At 43.1% G+C, this 19032-nt stretch overlaps 1 protein-coding gene across 1 annotated transcript in view; it reads left to right on the top strand.

Annotated features, from left to right (window-relative positions):
• The window catches only part of LOC126538992 (uncharacterized), a 104760-nt gene that overhangs the window by 20051 nt on the left and 65677 nt on the right, over positions 1–19032 (top strand). The window contains exons 9-13 of the mRNA XM_072285232.1: positions 590–729; positions 3070–4234; positions 9329–10027; positions 17168–17298; positions 18486–18708. Of these exons, the coding sequence (XP_072141333.1) occupies positions 590–729; positions 3070–4234; positions 9329–10027; positions 17168–17298; positions 18486–18708 (2358 nt within the window). The remainder of the gene's footprint in view (positions 1–589; positions 730–3069; positions 4235–9328; positions 10028–17167; positions 17299–18485; positions 18709–19032) is intronic.

Genomic DNA, 19032 nt, shown 5'->3' with positions numbered 1-19032 from the left:
CTGCCATGATACTGTAGCTTCAGGTCAGTAGGCGAAAAGCGTGCAGGTGTACAGCTGGTGGGTTTTTTCCTGGGCACAGGCCACTATGCCTTCTTGAGAACGCCCTCAGCACACAGATGCAATAACGAGGAGCAAAGAGCTGCAACTTGCCAGCAAGACTGCCCACTGCTGAGCCATGTAAGCAGAATGTCGCTTCGAGGGATACTGCTGTGTACGTGCAGCAGCCTCCCAGTAATGGTTTCATGCACTGTGATAGCCGGATTTCATCATGCTGCAGTTCCATGGGTAATTGCATTTCTCCAGATTCAAAATTTAAAATGACTTATCTGGAGAGCTTGCTTCAGTTTGCAAATTACGATGAGCCTGATGAAACGAAAAGTTTAAAATTAATAATTTTATTCTTTATTATAGACTGATTATCTCTTGTTTCCCCTCACCCCATGGTCGCTACTGCTCACGGCAAGTCTCCGAAGGAACTGTCCTTTTATTTCAAAATAGTTGTATTTAAATATTACTTAAAGCCTTCGTAGAAACAAGCATTATATTGCAGGTGCATTCTAGTTTTAAAGTTCTGTGTGTTGTTTTGTAGGATAACACTGACATGAATGAAGAAAATGAAGAAGCATCATCTGAGCCAGCCACCCTGCAGCAGTGCGCTATCTCCGTAACCCCAGAGATAAGCAGCGCTAAGATTTCGAGAGACGTAATCATCACAGATGGCAACACAGGGTGAGCTCCTTTAAGTCCACTGAAATGTGATCCGAGCAAATGTCCATCCATATGCTTCCAGTAATGCAGATCACTGTTTGTTCTGGTGCGAAAAGGTTGTCTTCTAAGTGGTGCGTATACCTTCTTGCGAGCCTTTTGCTTACCACTTGCAGCTTGAGTATAAAATTATTTAGGACACACAGGTCACTCACATTAACTCAAGCTTTTCTGGAACACACAGCTATGTTAGAATTTTCTGAAGTCAAATAAATACATCCAACATAGTTTTACTCGCTATTTCACATACAGATGTATATACTTGGTTGTGTAGGAGCAAAACTAAGGCCATAAAAAATGCTATAAAAAATGCTTAAAAATGTATATGTCTGACACATTTGCTTCATTATGCATTTGTTTATTGTTTATAGTGCATTTCTTTTATTAGCAACGGTTTTTTCATATGCTCCAGAACAGCTACTGACCGAAGACATTCATCATCACAACATGCATTATGAAAATTAGCATTAATGCAGGATTGTCACAGAGTGTTGCTCTTGTAAAGGTATGTAATAAAGCTGTAAATAGAGCTGAATTTCATGTTTGTTCTGTATACTGCTTTGCACAGTAATTCTGCTTCGTTGTGCAAATGCTCAAGCTGAAATCATGAGGAGCCAGTAACAAAGTTGTAAGCAAGCAAAATGTATAATTTCATGTTGTGAGTAGTTTGTTGGTTGACTGCAATTAAAATGGAAGGAGGCATTTAAGAAGCACGATATCCGTCATCATCGTGATTTTTGCTGAAAAAGATATGTAAAGTATCGGAAAAGTGCACTCACAACCGTCTCCGTTTCATCTCTGACTGGATTCATTAACCCCTTAAAGGGTCCCTGCAACGCGCCAGGAAAACCTTGTGAAGTGGATCCATTGACATCGCCTCAATGCGATGATTTTGTGTACTTCATAGACAGGATGTAGCGTGTTAGAGTGCCACTATGATGATTGGTTAAAAATGTAATGTGCTAGTTACGTTCGCACAGGGTTGGGAGTACTGTAAAGGAAGCTACGGCGTTATGTTCTCCAATGATTTTAGGTGTTGCATTGCTATGCGCAAGGTGTTGAAACCATTCGAACGACGCATCACATTCCGAGCACTTTGGTGCATCAATGGCCACCTCGCAGGAGCTGTTGTAACCATAAACGTGACGCCACGGCCTCCATGGTTAGACCCCATGCCGCGGGATCGCGGACACCATAGAAATGCCATGGAGCGCCATCAACGGGCTGAGCAGGCTTGGCAACCGTGGTGCGCCAACTACCACTAATGCCCTGCTGCTATTGAGTGGCACTGTATGACTTCGTGGGAGAGTGAAATGTTCGCCTTTAAGCCGCAAAGATTCTAGTGGGCTCTCATTTTACTTGTATGTTTAAGTTTCTCTGACTCATAGCTTGGGTTTGCACAGGTCAATTTTCATAATTCGTTTTGATCTCTGTTTTATGACATGCTGAGAATAGATATAGAGTAAATATGGTGTACCAAAAGTGGAATTGCAGGGCCCCTTTAAATTCTGATCAAAAGTGACCTTATTTTCTTCTTTTTTTTGTGTGTGGCATATTTTCTAGCTTCTCCTTTTCCAAAACACTTCTAAAGCATTTTCAATCAATTTACTTCATACTTCACATGTACAAACCTCATTTTACCTCTTTGCTAGGCAATATGCAGGGTGTTTCAGCAAACACTTTCAAAAAATTTTTTTAATTGTCTGTGGCAGATAGCGAAATTCTAGTCCACGAGCTGGTGTGTTCGAAGAGGCAGACAGTACTTGCAAAAAGAAATTGAAATGCATGATCAACTAATTAAAAAAAGTCAGCATTATTACCACCATGTTGTGTCATAGCTGTTGAAGCAGTCATACATGCCTTAGCATTGGTCAGTCCAGAGCTGTAACAGTAAACCAGTGGAACAGACTGGCTGAAAAACAAGTGCACTGCATAAATGAAGGTGTATTTGATTTGATGCTCTTCCCCCTCTGCTGTAATGCCTTAGGGCACTACGGTGCAATCTTTGAATAAAGAAAGAAAGAACAATGTCATCTACTTATACCTGACCCATCACCACACCTTTTTACCGCACCTTCCTTATACATGGACCAATAGCGACGCACCAAATTTTGCAAAAAACTAGTGGACCCCTGATCACTGGTCCACATTGCATGAGCATGTTTCCCAATCACAACATAGCTTGTCACAGGACCTCAATGTTGTTCAAAACTTTCTCTTTCTTGCACTACAGTCCCTTTAACTTCATAGTTCAGCAATTGAACTACTCAAGTAGGCTTCTACATTTCTTTCCTCAATCTGCAGAATCCCTGGTGGTACCATCGTGGCTTCAGTGACGCAAGGCAGCTGGAGCACCGGCATCAACGAATCCCTTGAGTGCAATGTATGCGGCCATCGTTTCGAGCTTGTGGGTGACAAGGTCCATGCGTGCCCTGTTTGCAAGCAGACATTTGCCCAGGAACACTCATTCACCACCCAACAGCTCACGCACTCTGTCGAGAAACTGTTCCCCTGTTCTACGTGTGGGCAGCTGTTCATGCAGAGTCACCTTTCTATGCACGAGCACTCCCACCAACACAAGAAGTCTTTCCAGTGCTGCCACTGCTCAGCTATATTAGCGAGCAAGAAGTCACTCAGGATTCACATACGAACGCACACTGGCGAAAGACCGTACAAGTGTGACATTTGTAGCAAGCAGTTCAAAGAAAGCAGGGCACTAGTTAAACACCACCGCACTCACGTGGATGAGAAGAAGTACAGATGTGAGGAGTGCCCATCCATGTTTCACCACAAGAAGTCACTGGACAACCACAAGGAGCTGCACGCAAGTGGAGTAGACCTCTACCACTGCCACGAGTGTGGCAAGACATTTATTCGAGAGAGGAACCTGAAGCTGCATTTACGGTGGCACACAACTGAGAAGCCCTATGCGTGCCACCTGTGTCCGGCTAAGTTCACATTGAAGTCCCATGTGGAGAATCACATGCTTATACACACAGGCGAAAAACCATACAAGTGCCCTGTGTGTGAAAAGCCGTTCGCCCGGTCCGACGCATGTGCAAAGCACATGTGTCGTATGCACAATGAGGCAAAGCTTGATGTGACAGGCATTAACTACAGAGCGGCACTTTCACCTCCAAACAGCAATTCCAGCACACCATGTATTGAAAGAGCTGACAGAGGCTTCACGATGATGGACAATTTGATTACAAGCGATGTAAGCAGCAATTCCGGCACACCACATGTTCACAGAACTGACGGTGACTTCGCAATGATGGATGATTTGATTACGGGCAACGTAAGCAGCAATTCCAGCTCACCACTTGTTGAAAGAACTGATGGGGACTTAACGATGATGGACAGTTTGATTACAGGCAATGTAAGCAGCGATTTCAGCACACCACTTGTTGACAGAACTGACACAGACATCATGATGGCAGATGATTCAATTACGGATGATGTGCAGTTGTAATCAGGTGCTGCTGCATGCTTTGCTTTATTAAACAGGATTATCACAGTTGACATGTGTCTAATAGCATAAAAGGAAGCTTTAACTTGGCGGCTTGTATCTGTACAAGCGAATGGAGGAATCGTTTTTCTAGGCAACCATTGAACCAAATTTGATTAGTCTTGTTGCATTTAAAAAAGAATGTTACAGTGTAGTGCCTGTTGGAAGCCAAATGTTTATTTAGGGTGGCAATCCTTTAACAACAATTATTCAAAATCGAAAAATTTCAGTAAATGACACCATCACATTTTTAACTCTAATTCAGCAATGAAAAATGATAGCACACTTATGTTAACTGTACCTCGTAATACATCTAAAGCGGACAAAAATGGTGTATTATACACTGCTATGAAGTATAGACCTATTATGTGAGTGCATTTGAAAAGCAGGTATGAAACTCTATTATGTATTGTTTCTATAAAGTTATCAGTAAAACAAGGCGACTGATGCTCTCTGTTGCAGCTGAAATTAATTGCTTTTGTCTTGACACATGTTTTATCAACGCCATCACCTGCAAAGAGAGATTGTGTGCAAACACACAAACAGCCCGCAACATGTGGAAAAAAATGCGCGGCATGCAATCCGAGATGGTCGACTGCTGCCTTAAACCAGGGCTTCTTGCTGCCACCCATCATAGATGGCGCCACTGGTACATTCCAAAGCAGCAGCACACGAGGCGGTTATAAAACATGCGAAAGATGCTAAGAAAGATATTCGCTATAAAAGCAAAATGTGTGAATACCATCGACGATTATTGTAAATGTAAGTGAATAGGTGGTATCCAAAACCAGATGTCTATAATGTGTGTCTGGCTCCCAAAATATCTTCTGCCATATTCAACCTGCAAAAGCATCGCCATTAAGTTCCATTAAGAGAGGGCGACCTTTTGGGGTGTGGATCAAGGAGGTTATATACTTACTGGAGTGGAGGTAGCTCTCCACAAATGAAACCGGTTGCCGCTGTCTTGCTAGAGGCAAAGATCCCGAGCCGACATAGCTGACATAACACAGCGTGGAGGGCGTTCGCAGTGTTTGTTGACTGTATGCAGTCGGGACAGTGTTTAACTGATTGTGGCATGCTCTCTGAGGGCATTACAACATCTTAGTTGGTCATATGGCTGCACCAATCATGTAAATTAAACGCACCTGGTATAACATTCCGGCTGTAACAGAAGCGCTTGTTTGCTCATGACTGGATGTTATGCGTATACGTTTGCTTCAATTGGTATCGGTTAGGAAGATGTTTGTACGCAGAGTTAAGAAATTTATGCATCAAGTAGTCACTGGCACGTCACTGCGTATGGCACTATGTAGCGCAGCTGGCTTGGGTTGTGACAACTTTCTCTGTTGTGGTTTGCACGTATCGTGCAGTGCCTGTGTTTGTAATAGGGGAAACAGTGAGAGGGGTGCACAAAAAAATGAGCGCTTCATTTATGAGAAAAAGGAACAGTTGCAAGTGCAGCACTCATCCAGCCAGAACTATCAATAAATAAAGTGAATTGAAATTGAAATCTAGTCCAGTTCTTACCTCATGAATGTGTCTGCATGTCTCAAAGGCTTCCTGTTTATTCACAAATACATAACAACTTGCCCAGCAAAACATGTTGTATTATGGCTTGAACACAAGAGTGGTTGTTCTCGACTGCAATTACAAGGTTGCAGGGTGCTATATAATGTTTTGGATACACCACATCACTGAGGAATGTAATTGAGTATATTGTGAAGAGCGGTAACACTGCTTTCAAGATTTGCATCATTTAAAAATCAATTGACACAGAACGTAAGTTCCAAACTAAGGTTCACTAGAAGCTCTGTTCACATTACCAATATACATTTTGAAAAGTTCAAGTACGTGTTACTGAAAAGTGTTTTCTGCTGTTTATACGTTTGTGTAGCATTGGTGACTGATATGTTTATGTATGTTGTCTGAATACATCCAACTGGGCCAGTGCAATGCATATGTTACATAAACAGATGTTCTCGACACGATGCATGAGTGGCATCAATTTCTTCAGCTGCATATAGTTTATAAGAGAACGTCCACAGTGAAGTTTGAGGATGTAACCTCTGAATTCAGTATACGGAGAGCAACTGTTTCAGGATGCTAAATGCAAGATTTGCAGTACCGTTCTTGAGAAATACAGCTTGGCAGTTTGTACCAAAATTAAAGCTCCCTTCATAGAGTGCTGCAAATGAAATGTCTCCTATGGCGTGAGGGCCCTTTTGGAACTACCAGGAGCAGATAAAAAAATATGAAGTGCAGTTTCTCCACATGTACACAGCCATGGAATAGCACTCACAAAAGATACAACACACCAATAAATGAAGACGGTGGTCGCACCGCAAAGTCTGAAGTTGCTGATGAAAAGTGCATCAGGTCTTTACAAAAGGTGGCTGAAAATCTTTCTCGCTGATCGGCGGTTAACCAGTGTTGAATGATATGCAGTTACATCGCGTAAGAGAGCGTTTGTAATTCAACACAGCGAAGAAGTGCGATTGGTGAATGGCATGTTCCACCAGTTACATTTCTCAAAGCCTGCGGCAAGAGCGAGATGCAGAATTTTTTTTTTTTTTTTGATGACACATAATTGTGAACTGATATACATTTTGAAGAGTTTTATCGTGAAACTACAAATGCAACCGAATCGCAGTGCACTTATTGTGTGACTGCCTATGCTGGGGACCTGCCACGTGCGGTAAGTTCTTTGCCTCTAGCAGTATGACTGCTGCAGCTTCACTCGCTCTCGTAGGTGGCTGCAGGGCATGTAGGAAAGACAAAGTTAGGACATAGCATCACGTCACACAGCCAGCCTTGGCAAGCGAACGCTCCATGAAGCCCATACATTTGTTCAGTGGCGGCCCAACATGTGACCTCTTGCGTAGAGATCACGAAGCAAGAATCGAGATTTGCTGAGACGTTTAATTGGTTCCCAGTAGCTATGCCAGTAGTTCTTCTTCGGTTCATGCTTGTTCAGCTGCCCTGCTGTGGCTCTGCCTGCAGCATGGGAACACTTAAACCAACCGTGCACTTTGACGTGCGATCACGTGTTGGGCCGACAAGTTTGGCTTCAATTGCATTGCGCGATGCTCCCTCCGAGCTTTTTTCTTTCCTCCATGCTGAAGCTGCAGGGACTGTTGTGCAGGGACTGCAACTCGGGAAGTTTTATGTAACCTCCTTGGCGTGGATTTATATTCCACAAATTTCAACGCAATTACCAGAAGCTGATCTCGCAGGCTGCGCTTTTGGTGTGCATATGCACCTGAAGTAATTGCAAATTGAAACAATAGGTCATAGAAGTTGGGTATTCACATAGGTGATTTCCAAAGTCCGATGTCTATGATGTGTTTTCGGCGTCTGCAATCACTTCCGCCGCATTCAACTAGTAAATCATACTCCTTAAGATCAGCATATCGAATCCAAGTGGCATCCCCCTACGAGCTTGGATTTGGACATCGCATATTAATGTTACCGGTTTAGTAATGTCACCATATTGTCACTGGAGTTACTGCACAAATACTAGTTCTTGCGTAATATTTTGGATATTTTAGCCTTACAAAAATGAGTCATATAAACATGGAGGCATGTATGCGGTTGCCACTTTTTTGCCTAGCTTTTCTTCTAGAGTAACCCTATGCCAACGTGTTTGTCACTCTAGTTCACTATAGTTGTCACCAAGGAAAGCTCCTTAATTTTTGAAGCGAGGTACACCAAGCAAGAAGCATGTGCTTGCTGCAGTAAAGCTATGGAAACGATAGAACATATTTTATTAGAATGTGAAGATATCTACCCAGCTGTCGATTTAGGCTCCTCAAGCCTCCTTGAAGCCCTTGCGTTCAGAGGAAAAGTAAGCGTGTCGGCAATAGAGATTAGTAAGAAGCGACTGGAGGTTTGGTGGCAGAAAAGTAGGGAGAACATTAACAACGGAGGCATACAAGAACAGAGTTCCAGTAATGGTTCAGAAAGTTTGGTGCTGAAAACTCTTTGTATGTAAAATACAAAAATTTTCATACAAAATCTTTCCTTTTTGTGCTGATCTAAAAGATCTAAAAATATTAGAATTACATTTATAGATATCGAAGCTTTTTGAAACACTGTCAATAACCAAGTACGAAGTGGCGTCTTCCAAGGCGTCTATGAGTGAGCCCAATGAGCACGTGCTATCACGCGTGCTCACTGGGCAAATAATTTCTATTATTTTGAAAGCGTTTTAGTTTGTAAATGCAGAAGGTTTTGCTCAGCATGTTTAAATTTCGCGCGCTAGGCACGCCGGTGGATCGCAGCGTCTTGCTGGTGGCGTCATCGCAGAAGCCAGCAGAAGCGTTCCCCGCTTCTGCCATTGTTTTGCTGTACGGACGACACACTGCGCCATTCCAGTACACCATGGCGTCGGTGCGATTTGCCGAATTCGCCATAAATGAGCGAATTCAGCTAATAGCACAGGGCGCCTTGGGGCGACGATCATTGGATGAAACATGGGATGAAACGACGCATTGTGGCGCCCTGGTGCGCATCAGTGCAATTTGGCGAATTCGCCATTAAAAAAGGTTGTGCAATTGCTGGCTTATTGCAGCGGAAGTGATTGCAGAGCTGAAAATAAGTCATAGACTTCGAGTTTCTTGCGTGGATTTTAAACAACTTGTGCTAGCCAAAACAAGCCAAGTTGCGGCCAATTCAGCCAAGTTATGGCGTCACCGTGTTGGCGGTTCGGTGCGAAGTGAAGTTCGCATTTCATGTGACGCGTTGGGGATCTGGCAACGTGTAACCGTAGTTTTACGGGCCTTAGAAAATATCGTCAAAACTATTCTTCCTCCATTATGTAAAGACAGTAACGTGTTTTGACATCTATGGACCGTCCCAACGTTGGAAATGGGCAACAAGTTTCGGAGGAGTTTGCTGTTGTACTAGTTGATACAAGTATGCGGGACGAAACATCATAACTAACCGGACAAGGAATGGTGGCTAGAAGGTTTAGAGATACAGACTGATTGTAAAGGGGAACCGGCGCTATTCGCGCGAACGCCCATTGCTACGAGAGAGAGTTCCGTTTCATGACAGGGCCTCGGCACCCGTGGTGGCGCTGCTGGTCGCAGTTCGATTCCCATCTGGAAAGTGCGCGGTTGTGTACCCCTCCACAGATACGATTTCTGCGCGCTATGCCGTGTTTTCCCGTTTTCTTCGTGTGGCCTTGTATCCATTCTAGCGAGACCAATTAATCGGCATGCAGCATTGCATACCGAGCTTTCGACGTTAGAAATGGCGAAGAGAGCCGCACAGACTCACTGCTTCGTCCCCGGCTGTACGTCTGGATATGTGTCATCGAAGAATTGCGGCCGACGCGTGTCTTTGTTTTCCGTGCCGAAGGAGCCAGAACGCTTTAAAGCCTGGCAGTGTGCAGTTCCATGTGCCGGTCAAGTTCTCAACGCAAGGTCAAGACTCTGCGAGCTGCATTTTGATGAACAATTCATTGTGCGATACTTTACACATATGATCAACGGTGAAACTGTGTTGATTCCTCGTGACCGGCCTGTGCTAACGAGCGATGCAGTTCCGACAGTTTTCCCCGACCTCCTTCAGTATTTATCCAAGAAGGCACATTGGAAAAGGAAGTCTAGAACGTCAATTCGTGGCTCGCCTGTGAAGTCTCTGAAGTGGGAGGAAAGTGATGCCCCATCCACTGAAGAGGTTGACGATACCTTAGAAGAAAGAAGCATGTCGCCAGGAGCTTCCGATTCGGACTCCTCCGTGCAACCTGATGTGAGTAACTGCCAGTTACCTGCTGTGCATAATGGCTTCGACATTCTACTGCTAAGCCCAAGGGTGCGGAGTCAAATCTCGGCCATTGTGGCCACATTTCGATGGGAGAAAAATGCAAGAGCGCCCGTGTGCAGTGCAGTGGGCGCACATTATAGAACCCCAGGTGGCCAAATTAATTTGGAGTCCTTCACTACAATGTGCCTCATAATCATGTAGTGGTTTTGGCATATAAAACCCCAGTGCTTTAACATCCAATTGTCAAACATTTACTGGGTGTGACAACGGATTGTCAAGGAGTACAATGTCACCGCCTTCACGATATGTGCATTGCATTGTGAGAACTTCGAAAAATTTCATTATTTAGTACATTATTCCAGTATTCATGTCAGGTAAAAGCATGTCTCCCAACAATTATAGACCAATCTCACTTACTTCAATTTGCTGTAAATTGCTGGAACATATCATTTATGCACACGTAATGTCCCGCCTAAATGAAAACAATCTGCTGCTTGGTCAACAACACAGTTATTTGTTGAGCTTGTAACCGACCCTCATGACTACTTGCATGCTTTGAACTAGTTGATGCTATATTTGTAAAATTCTTGAAAGCTTTTTATTGGGTGCTCCACAAATGTTTAAACAAGAAGGTTCATAAGCTGCAGCTTGATAATACTATGTTTTGGAATGAAGAATTCTTGTGTAGCCGCTGTCAACATGTCAACATTAGAGAGCACATACATACCTAGCTGCACTGTGGTAGCAACAAGCGTGCCACAGGGATCGGTATTAGGGCAGTATTCTTAATTTGCATTAACTACATGGCTGACATTACTTCTAGTTTACAACTTCTTGCAGACGACTGTGTGATATACCGACAAATAACACTCGCTCTATGTAGTGCCTCCTGCAGGCTGATGTAATCGTTTTACAGTGGTGCATGTCGGGGCAAATGGAGATCAACATTGATAAAACAAAGCTGATGACATTTTCTATGCTCAGTAATAGTCCTGTCAATACCTATTTAATAAACAACAGCATAAGTCATTTAGAGTATCTGTGTGTGCACTTCCCTGATCAAATATGGGATATTCGTATAGAGTGTATTGCAAATGAGGCTTTTAGAAAACTAGGTTTTGTAAAGCGACGTTTGTCAGCTGCCAATTACAAGATGAAGCTTCATGCCTGCACAACACTAATTAGGTCGGCATTAGAATATGCTTTGATAATATGGCATCCAAAAATACGTCCAGAGCAGGGCACCCAGATTCAGTTGATCTACATATTCATCTTATCAAAGTGTACGAGTGTTGAAACGAAGACTTAGTCACAATAATTTTGACAAACAACCTATGTTATCTCGTTTGTCATTCTTTTGCTCGATGTATTACAGCAATACAGTTTTTGCAACTAGGAATATTCTTATGGCACATCACATCTCTTCACACTGAGACCCTCTGAAAGTAGAACCCATTTTTGCAAGAACATTGAAATTCCACAACTCAGCGTTTGTGTTGTTAGTAAAGAGTGTAATGATTTGCCGAAAAAAATAGCTACCCTTACTGATGTATAATTTTTTAAGACAGAATTGCTGATATATCTGGATTGAGTCGACATTCAGCAACTTTAGTCTCGTTTGTATGTATGAAATTGATATTTCATATAGTATACCTCTTTATTTTGATTGTGAGATGACATTTTTAGTACTGTCTTGCTCTGTTATGTAAATGCTCTATTCCTATTGTAGTCATGATATTTTATTAATTTCCTTCCTTGTAACGGTGTTATACCTTACGATCGTATAATAATCTCCCCCTACAGAAAGCCCTTTGGGCCCTTAGGGTATTGAAATAAATAAATAAATAAATGAAAAACCAGACTGCAGAGTTGGATTCTGACACCTCCGAGTAAGCAATTACAGCTGTGTGTATGAAGCAGCAGCAGCTGATCAGGGCATGTCTGGCAGCATCCAAATGCAAAAGCATGAAGGGAATGCAATATGAGGCCAATTCGGTGCTGGAGTTTGCAGTTATATGTAAGCAGCAATACTCGGAAAAAACAAAATCATGGTTCTGTCCTCTTATACATGCCTTCGTTGCTGCCTGAAGAGGTACAGAAGTGGGTTTGATTTGAATAGTAACCACTTTGCTATTGTAAAAAGAGAAAACGAAGGTTATGGACCGCTTACAATGCCACGGTGGACTTCTCATTGATGAAATCAAGCTCTCTGGAAATCTGTCTTGCATCAAATGGCAAGATTGAGGGCTTCATTGATCTTGGGAAGTTCATGCCTGAAGGCAAAGGCTTCCTCACTTGTGACCATGGCTGTGGGGTTATTTTCAATCTCTGATTGACAACTGACACCTAATTGCTGGCATGTTTGGTTCACACACGGCAATATGTAAGCAGAAATACTCGGCAAGATAATTCTTGAGGCTGTGATGTTTGAGAATGCTGGGCTCCATGTAGATTTTGTCACTTGTGATGGGACTGGTGCAGAAGAGAGCACCCAACAATGCAGGATGTTTAGCTTATTTTGTGTCTGACTTTCCCCACCTTGTGAAACGTGGGTGAGAAATGCTTTTGTGCGGACAGGCTTCAAGCTACCAGGAGGGCATGTTGCTGTCGCCCATAGCGACTCTATTTGAAAGTGTGATGACAGGCATGACACCATACTCAAAGCAATTTTGCATGTGAACCTCTTAATCATGCTAGCAAGTGGCTTTGAAAGCATGAGAGTGAATGTTGGTTTCAGGCTCTTCATTGATGAAGTCCTTAGAGGCTTGTTCTTGTATAAGGAGATAGAGAGCAGGGCATGAGGACGCAACTGCCACTTTCAGCTTCATTGGAAGGGTACGAAGCTTGAAAGAGGCCATGATATGAAGATGCATTTCAGTTTATCTCATGCCAGGAAATGGTCAGGAGCTGCTTCAGAAAGCTATTTTTGCCATAGCACAGCTGAGGGCCTCTGTGTCACATTGTCAAGTACTTTGAATTTATTCAATGATGTGGTGACTATGCTGGGATATCATTATTTCATGACAAGCCAATTGTGCCAACACCCTCTAGAAATACTTTTTTGGGGATTGTGTGGCAGATGTCCGGCTGCAGTGATCACTCTACCCCAAGCCAGTGTTAATTTGAGTAAATAACCACGCCTTCCTAAACCTTGTGAACCCACCAACGCATGCAAATGTGCCTTAAGGGTCGTTGAGGAACTTGGTGGGAGCTTGACAATATAAAAAATGTGACTCGGAAGAGTTTCTGGACATTGGAAATCTCTCTGAAGCACATGATGGTTTAGCAGCTGTGAGCTCATCGACCACATTTCAATGTTTGTGCAAGCCAGGTATATACTATATACTAATACAGGGGTGGGAATCATGCACCAATAGCACCATTTTGATACTCGCACAAATTGCTGCACTAAATCGTGCCAAAAGTGAAAAAATGAATGAAATTGCCAAGCTGAAGCAGAACAGCTTTGGCAGCTTTGCCTCCAGCAAGCATCAGTGAAGGATTGCTGACGCAACACAAGGTGTTGTGGGGTTGGTCTCGGAGGTCGCGTAAATATAGCTTCCACATTCTGGCCGCCAAGGGGCATCAACAGCCACATCCAATTAGGTCCCCCGAATAAAAGTAAAGTTATTGACATTCTGTTATCTTGCTGCCCTAGTCAGTAGGGTAAGGGTAGGCAAGGACGTTCCATGCGTGTCTGCACCTCTCTGTTGGTGGAGCAGATTCGCTTGGTTGTGCTGGCGCCGTGTCCACAGAGACAAATGCATGAGCGTCCACATGCTGCCGTTCATGCCTTGTTTTTTACTCACGTTGGCACCATAACAGTTTCTGTTGATTGACGAGATTAAAAAGAGCAAACTGAGAGTGTGTGCAGCAAAGAAACTTGGAGAGAGAGAGAGGCCAGGAGAGGAGGAATGTTGCTACATTTAGCTTATTCAGGGGGCTTACAACCAATCACTCAATGCGAACTTCAGATGTCGCGGTACTTCTAGCGAATAGCAAAGCTAAGTCAGTCACATAGAGAATCTTGGTTTGAGGTAGTTGAAGGGCTGTTGTATTACCTAGAAATGTCTTTGAGTAAACCACTGTGGTGTTCATTAACCCTAACTTGCTTTTTCACATCTTCTGGTTGAAATATCTCTGCAATGAATTCACCAGCACTTAGTACATCAATAGTATGAAAAATGTCTTACGGCTACTTTTTGACACTTCTTTAACCTTATGCAGTCACGCGCAATTACCCAGCTTGTGGTCGTTCCAGTCGGGAGCCATTTCGCTCATTTAGATGCCATGCAGAAAAATGGCTCATGTAAACGAATGCATGTGGATTGATTTTTTCAAAAATATTTACTTATTTTTGACACTCTCAACAGTACTTGAGCACTGTATGGCACTGCTTGAAGCACTCTCCTGGGTGGAGACCAGGGTTTGCACAGCAGCTCTGTACGGTCCTCATAGTCGTTGTTTTCTGAAGTGCTTTTGCCCGCAGACATTTGCTGACCATCTGAAGGTGGAATATATTAATCCAAGGCACTAAAATGATATTATAATTCACTGAACTTATGTGAATTTTGTCCATAAAAAGCACACGCAAAAAGTGCCACTATCCTGTTGGCACTTCCATGACACCAATCGTACGAAAACTCCTTCAAGCATAAAGGAAGGAAAAAAAAGAGTGCTTCCCTTCTCTGGCGATATTGAGAAGTGCAGTTATTATTTTAAAGGTTCCCATAGGCTGCTGCTACCAACAGATATAACGGGAACGCAAGCACACATGTGTCAGGTGCCGCTTGACATTTGACTGGAGTAGATATTTTTGCGTGTCGTATGGGGGCCAACAAATAGTTATTGCTGCAAAATGCAAAGTTTTATGACTGTTACCCCACTTAATCCTAATGCTCCAGACTGCTCAAATAATAAGATATGTGGGCTACAGACTGCTCCAAAATCAGAATTTGTCTGCTCCAGAATGATGTTTTACCTGCTCCGAAAATTACTACAAAGTGACATCGGGCATTCCCACCCCTGTATATGGTTGGCTATGTGGCAGCAAAAGGATCGGTCACCTCCAGCAGCAGCGTTCCTCACTAAGGAAGTTGACAGGGGCGATCTCTGATAGCCATCAGAACAACTTGGTGCACTTGTGATGGCACTTAACGCTTTCGTGCACTGCTTTAGCTTGAAGCAGGTAAACAGTGATCGTCCCTGGGAGCTGGCATCATTTCTGCAACTGACCAAGCTGAACCTGGTTAAATATGCTGAGCACAACATGCTGCTCAAAAACAAGATAATGAAGTTCTATGTTCTGACTAGGCTGCATTTTTATGTGATGACACAGAAGTCTTTCGAAATGAAAGCTGGCAGCAGATAAAAATGTTAAAATTGAGGCGCATATTGCGAGCTGCCATTTAACTTCTTCCGTCCCCGTCCCCCCTTTCTTTTTCTTGATTGAGTGCAATTTTCTTCTGTCTTTGATGCTCTCTTGCTTACTGACATGTGGCAAAAAGATAACTATGACGTAATACTTTTTTTTTTTCCTTGGCTTTCAGTCGGTGTTTTCCATTACTGTAATGAAAAACAAACACTACATCGTTGTGATTATTGTAACTTGCATTCACAGTAAATACCAGGGCCCGTAAATATTGTTAAGATTACTCTGTAAAAAATAGACACAATAAAAACAAAGTGGTGATACACTGAGGTCAAATTTTCCATGATTAAGATTTATTAAAAGCTCTACAGAATTCTGTATACATTTGAAATCTTAATGCTGTAGGCTACGAACAGTGTAGCAATACATACAAGCCTACATGACAACAAAGTATGTAATTGTTTAAGGGACTTCTTTAAGCAATAAGGAATTGATTCACCAACAACTCAGTTTTAAAAAATTCTTCGGTGTTACGTGCCAAAACCACAATCTGATGATGAGGCATGCCATAGTGGGGGACTCTGGAATAATTCTGACTACCTGGGGATCTTTAACGTGCCCCCAATGTACTGGACATGGGCGTTTTTGCATTTTCCCCCCATTGAAATGTGGCTGACATGGCCAGATTTCATCCCGCAACCTCGTGCTTAGCAGTGCAACACCATAGCTGCTAAATCACCACAGTGAGTGACAGTCCTGTTGTCTGTTATATATGAATGCCAAACCGGTTGTGGTTTTCGCACTGCTGTTTTATTTCTGTATAAAAGGTGCATGTTACTAAATGCATACAGTGTTAGAGCACACTTGTTACTCAGGCTATACCGAACAAATGTAATGCACTGGCATTGATACCTCCTTGTTATTCTGTATAAATGGCTGCTGACCTGTGCATCGAACTGCTCCTCCCATCGATAACTTACTGTAAACTTTCCTTTTACTGTTCCTTGCAAGTGTTTTTATGCATCATTTCAGTGGGTGCCATATATTCACTGCGTTGCCTGTGCTGTGCCTGCTCTTTTCTCACTAACCTTCAAAGCTGACTTTACCCATCATGTGATCCTGCATGTCCTCCTCTTCCCTCACCTAGAGTCCGCCTCCTTGCTCTCTGCTCAAATTGTGTTGACAGCTTCAATTTTGGACCCATCAAGTGAGCATTACAGTGTGAACACATCGAGACAAAACATTCTAGTATCACTGGCCAGGTTTTGACAATGCTGAAATACAGAGATTGCTATATGGGGGGTAACCATACACTACAGCGTTCTGCAAATCCTAGGTGTTGTCAGGGGACGTCAGATACCAGCTTGAATCTATAGTGCACTCATACGCTTGCACCCATAGGCATGTGGCAAATGCACTATATTTATCCCTGAGAGACATTCAGCTGCCACCACTTGGATATATTAGTTGTAGCTATCATGTTCCATAGCTCTCTGTCGGTTGAAAAATTTGCACCTCTTGAGGTGCACTATCGCCACTGAACAGTTACAGCCGTCACTCACTTGTTCATTTCTCTTCTTCGTCAAACTACACCATCTGATTTCCTCTCAGGAACATCAGTGGGGGCTTCCTTGTGCGTATTGCTGCTGGAAGGAAAGTATCATGCAGACATCATTTGAGAAAAGACGATGTGCTTATATTTGTCGTGTTGCTGTCAGAGTGTACCTAAAAATAAAATGCATGCTGTTTTGTAGGGCCCTCTAGGCATGGATAGCGAAGATGCATGCAAGCCAGCAGCCCTGCATCCAAAGACAATCTCTGTAACCCCGCAAAGGTGCAGCACTGGATCTTCAAGAGATGCAGCCATCTTAAGTAGTGACACAGGGTGAGCTCTTCCAAGTCCACTGAAACTTGATTGAAGGGAACGTTGATATACCAGGTCTGGTTTATTATTACTTTTTTTAGACCATACAGAAAAAAAGTCGCAGAAAATTCTAATCAATGAGCTGGATTACTGGAAAAAATGGACGTTACTTGCCCAGGAAACTTATATGCTTCCCTATTAATGAACATTGAAGTGAAGTTGGAGCCTATACATGCTTTGTAGGGCATTTGTTCAGTACTCTAATCTACAGCATTTTACATTAATGGTTAGGAGCATTTTCATAGGCTGCGTTCAAGAAGTAAGAGATCAGACTGCTAGTCAAATGTCTCTAGCTTCTATGGCAAAAGAGTCGGAAATTGACAGTGTGCATTTGGGTCGGGGTGGTGGTGGTAAACATTATTGAAAGGGGGAAGGGTAAAGGGGGATGTGGCTGAGGGATCAGGCTCAAGTGAGGCCCTGGGCCTGCTTGGCCTTCTCCGCCCAGTCCACCAGTTCAAGCTGTCGGTCGACGTCCCCGGAACTGAGCCAGGCTGTCCAGTCAGTTTTGCTGCTGACGGGGGGATGAGAAAACGGGAGCGAGGTGCATACCCACATTATGTGTATGCTGTCAGAATGCTGAGATAAAAGCAACCCACTGCTGGAAAAAATTAAGTTGCTTTTCATATTAGCCTAGCATACACAGCAATATGCACTCCGAAGCATGTGTCAGTATTTAAGTTATCGTGTAAGTAAAGCAGCATACATGTCATCCCAAAAAGTTATGCAACCTGAAAGAGGTTGCTTTGTCTTCCCTGCTGCTGTCATTTCAAAATTATGTAGCCAAGCAGACTAAAGTGCACATTTTGAATTGTTTGATTTCAGAAGTGTGGGGAGCACTTGAGGAGAGTTTTGATGATTCCCTTTTTCAAATCTTTATTTTTTAATATGCACCTTTGCTGAAAATTTCAAAATCTGGCCAAAAGTTAATGTTCAGGTACATAGTGTTCAACAATGTGTCAAAAGGTTTTTGATCAGATTGAGTGATCTGACTATAGCTGAAACCACTGCAGCTTCAGGACTTAGGTCATCTATATTTCTTTGTCCTATTGTTCCTTACATTGTTAAGTCTACACTACTGTGCTGCACATACTGCTCAATTAAGTTCATACTGTACCTTCTTTTTTTTTTTTTTTTTTTTCAATGTGCAGATTCTCCAGTGGCACTTCAGGAGCGCTAGTGAAAAAGTCTGGCAGGAATATCATCAGGCGTCACGAGTGTACTGTGTGTAAGCAGCGCTATACAAGAAAGCGCTATTTGAAAGAACACCGGGTCTTGCACACGGGCGAGAAGCCGTACACCTGCCCCACCTGTGGCCGGAAGTTTGCCCTACGAACCGGTTTCCTCAACCACAGGCGCATCCACACAAATAAGGTACCGTGTGCATTCAAGCTCTGCTTGTGCAAATTTTGCGTGGAGATGCCATTGGATAGGCACAAGTAGCTACACCTGAGTGGGGCGGACCTGTACTGCTGCCATGAGTGCAGAAAGATGTTGAAGATGTGCACAGGACAACGGCCGACAAAGGACGGAATGCAGTGGCGGAGCCAGGAGCTGACTTCCAATTGAACTTTATTTTTGTATCACCTAAAATATGCAGTGGATGGGGCACTGTCTTAATTTACATTGCATCTTCTCAGAGATTTGAAATGCTTTGAAATTTGAAAAGTTTTGGCATCATGCAATGGCAGGTTTAAG

Source organism: Dermacentor andersoni, chromosome 11, assembly GCF_023375885.2.
Source record: "Dermacentor andersoni chromosome 11, qqDerAnde1_hic_scaffold, whole genome shotgun sequence".
NCBI classification, from domain to species: Eukaryota; Metazoa; Arthropoda; class Arachnida; order Ixodida; family Ixodidae; genus Dermacentor; species Dermacentor andersoni.
Note: the sequence above shows the minus strand (reverse complement) of the source record. Positions and strands in the feature narration are given on the sequence as shown.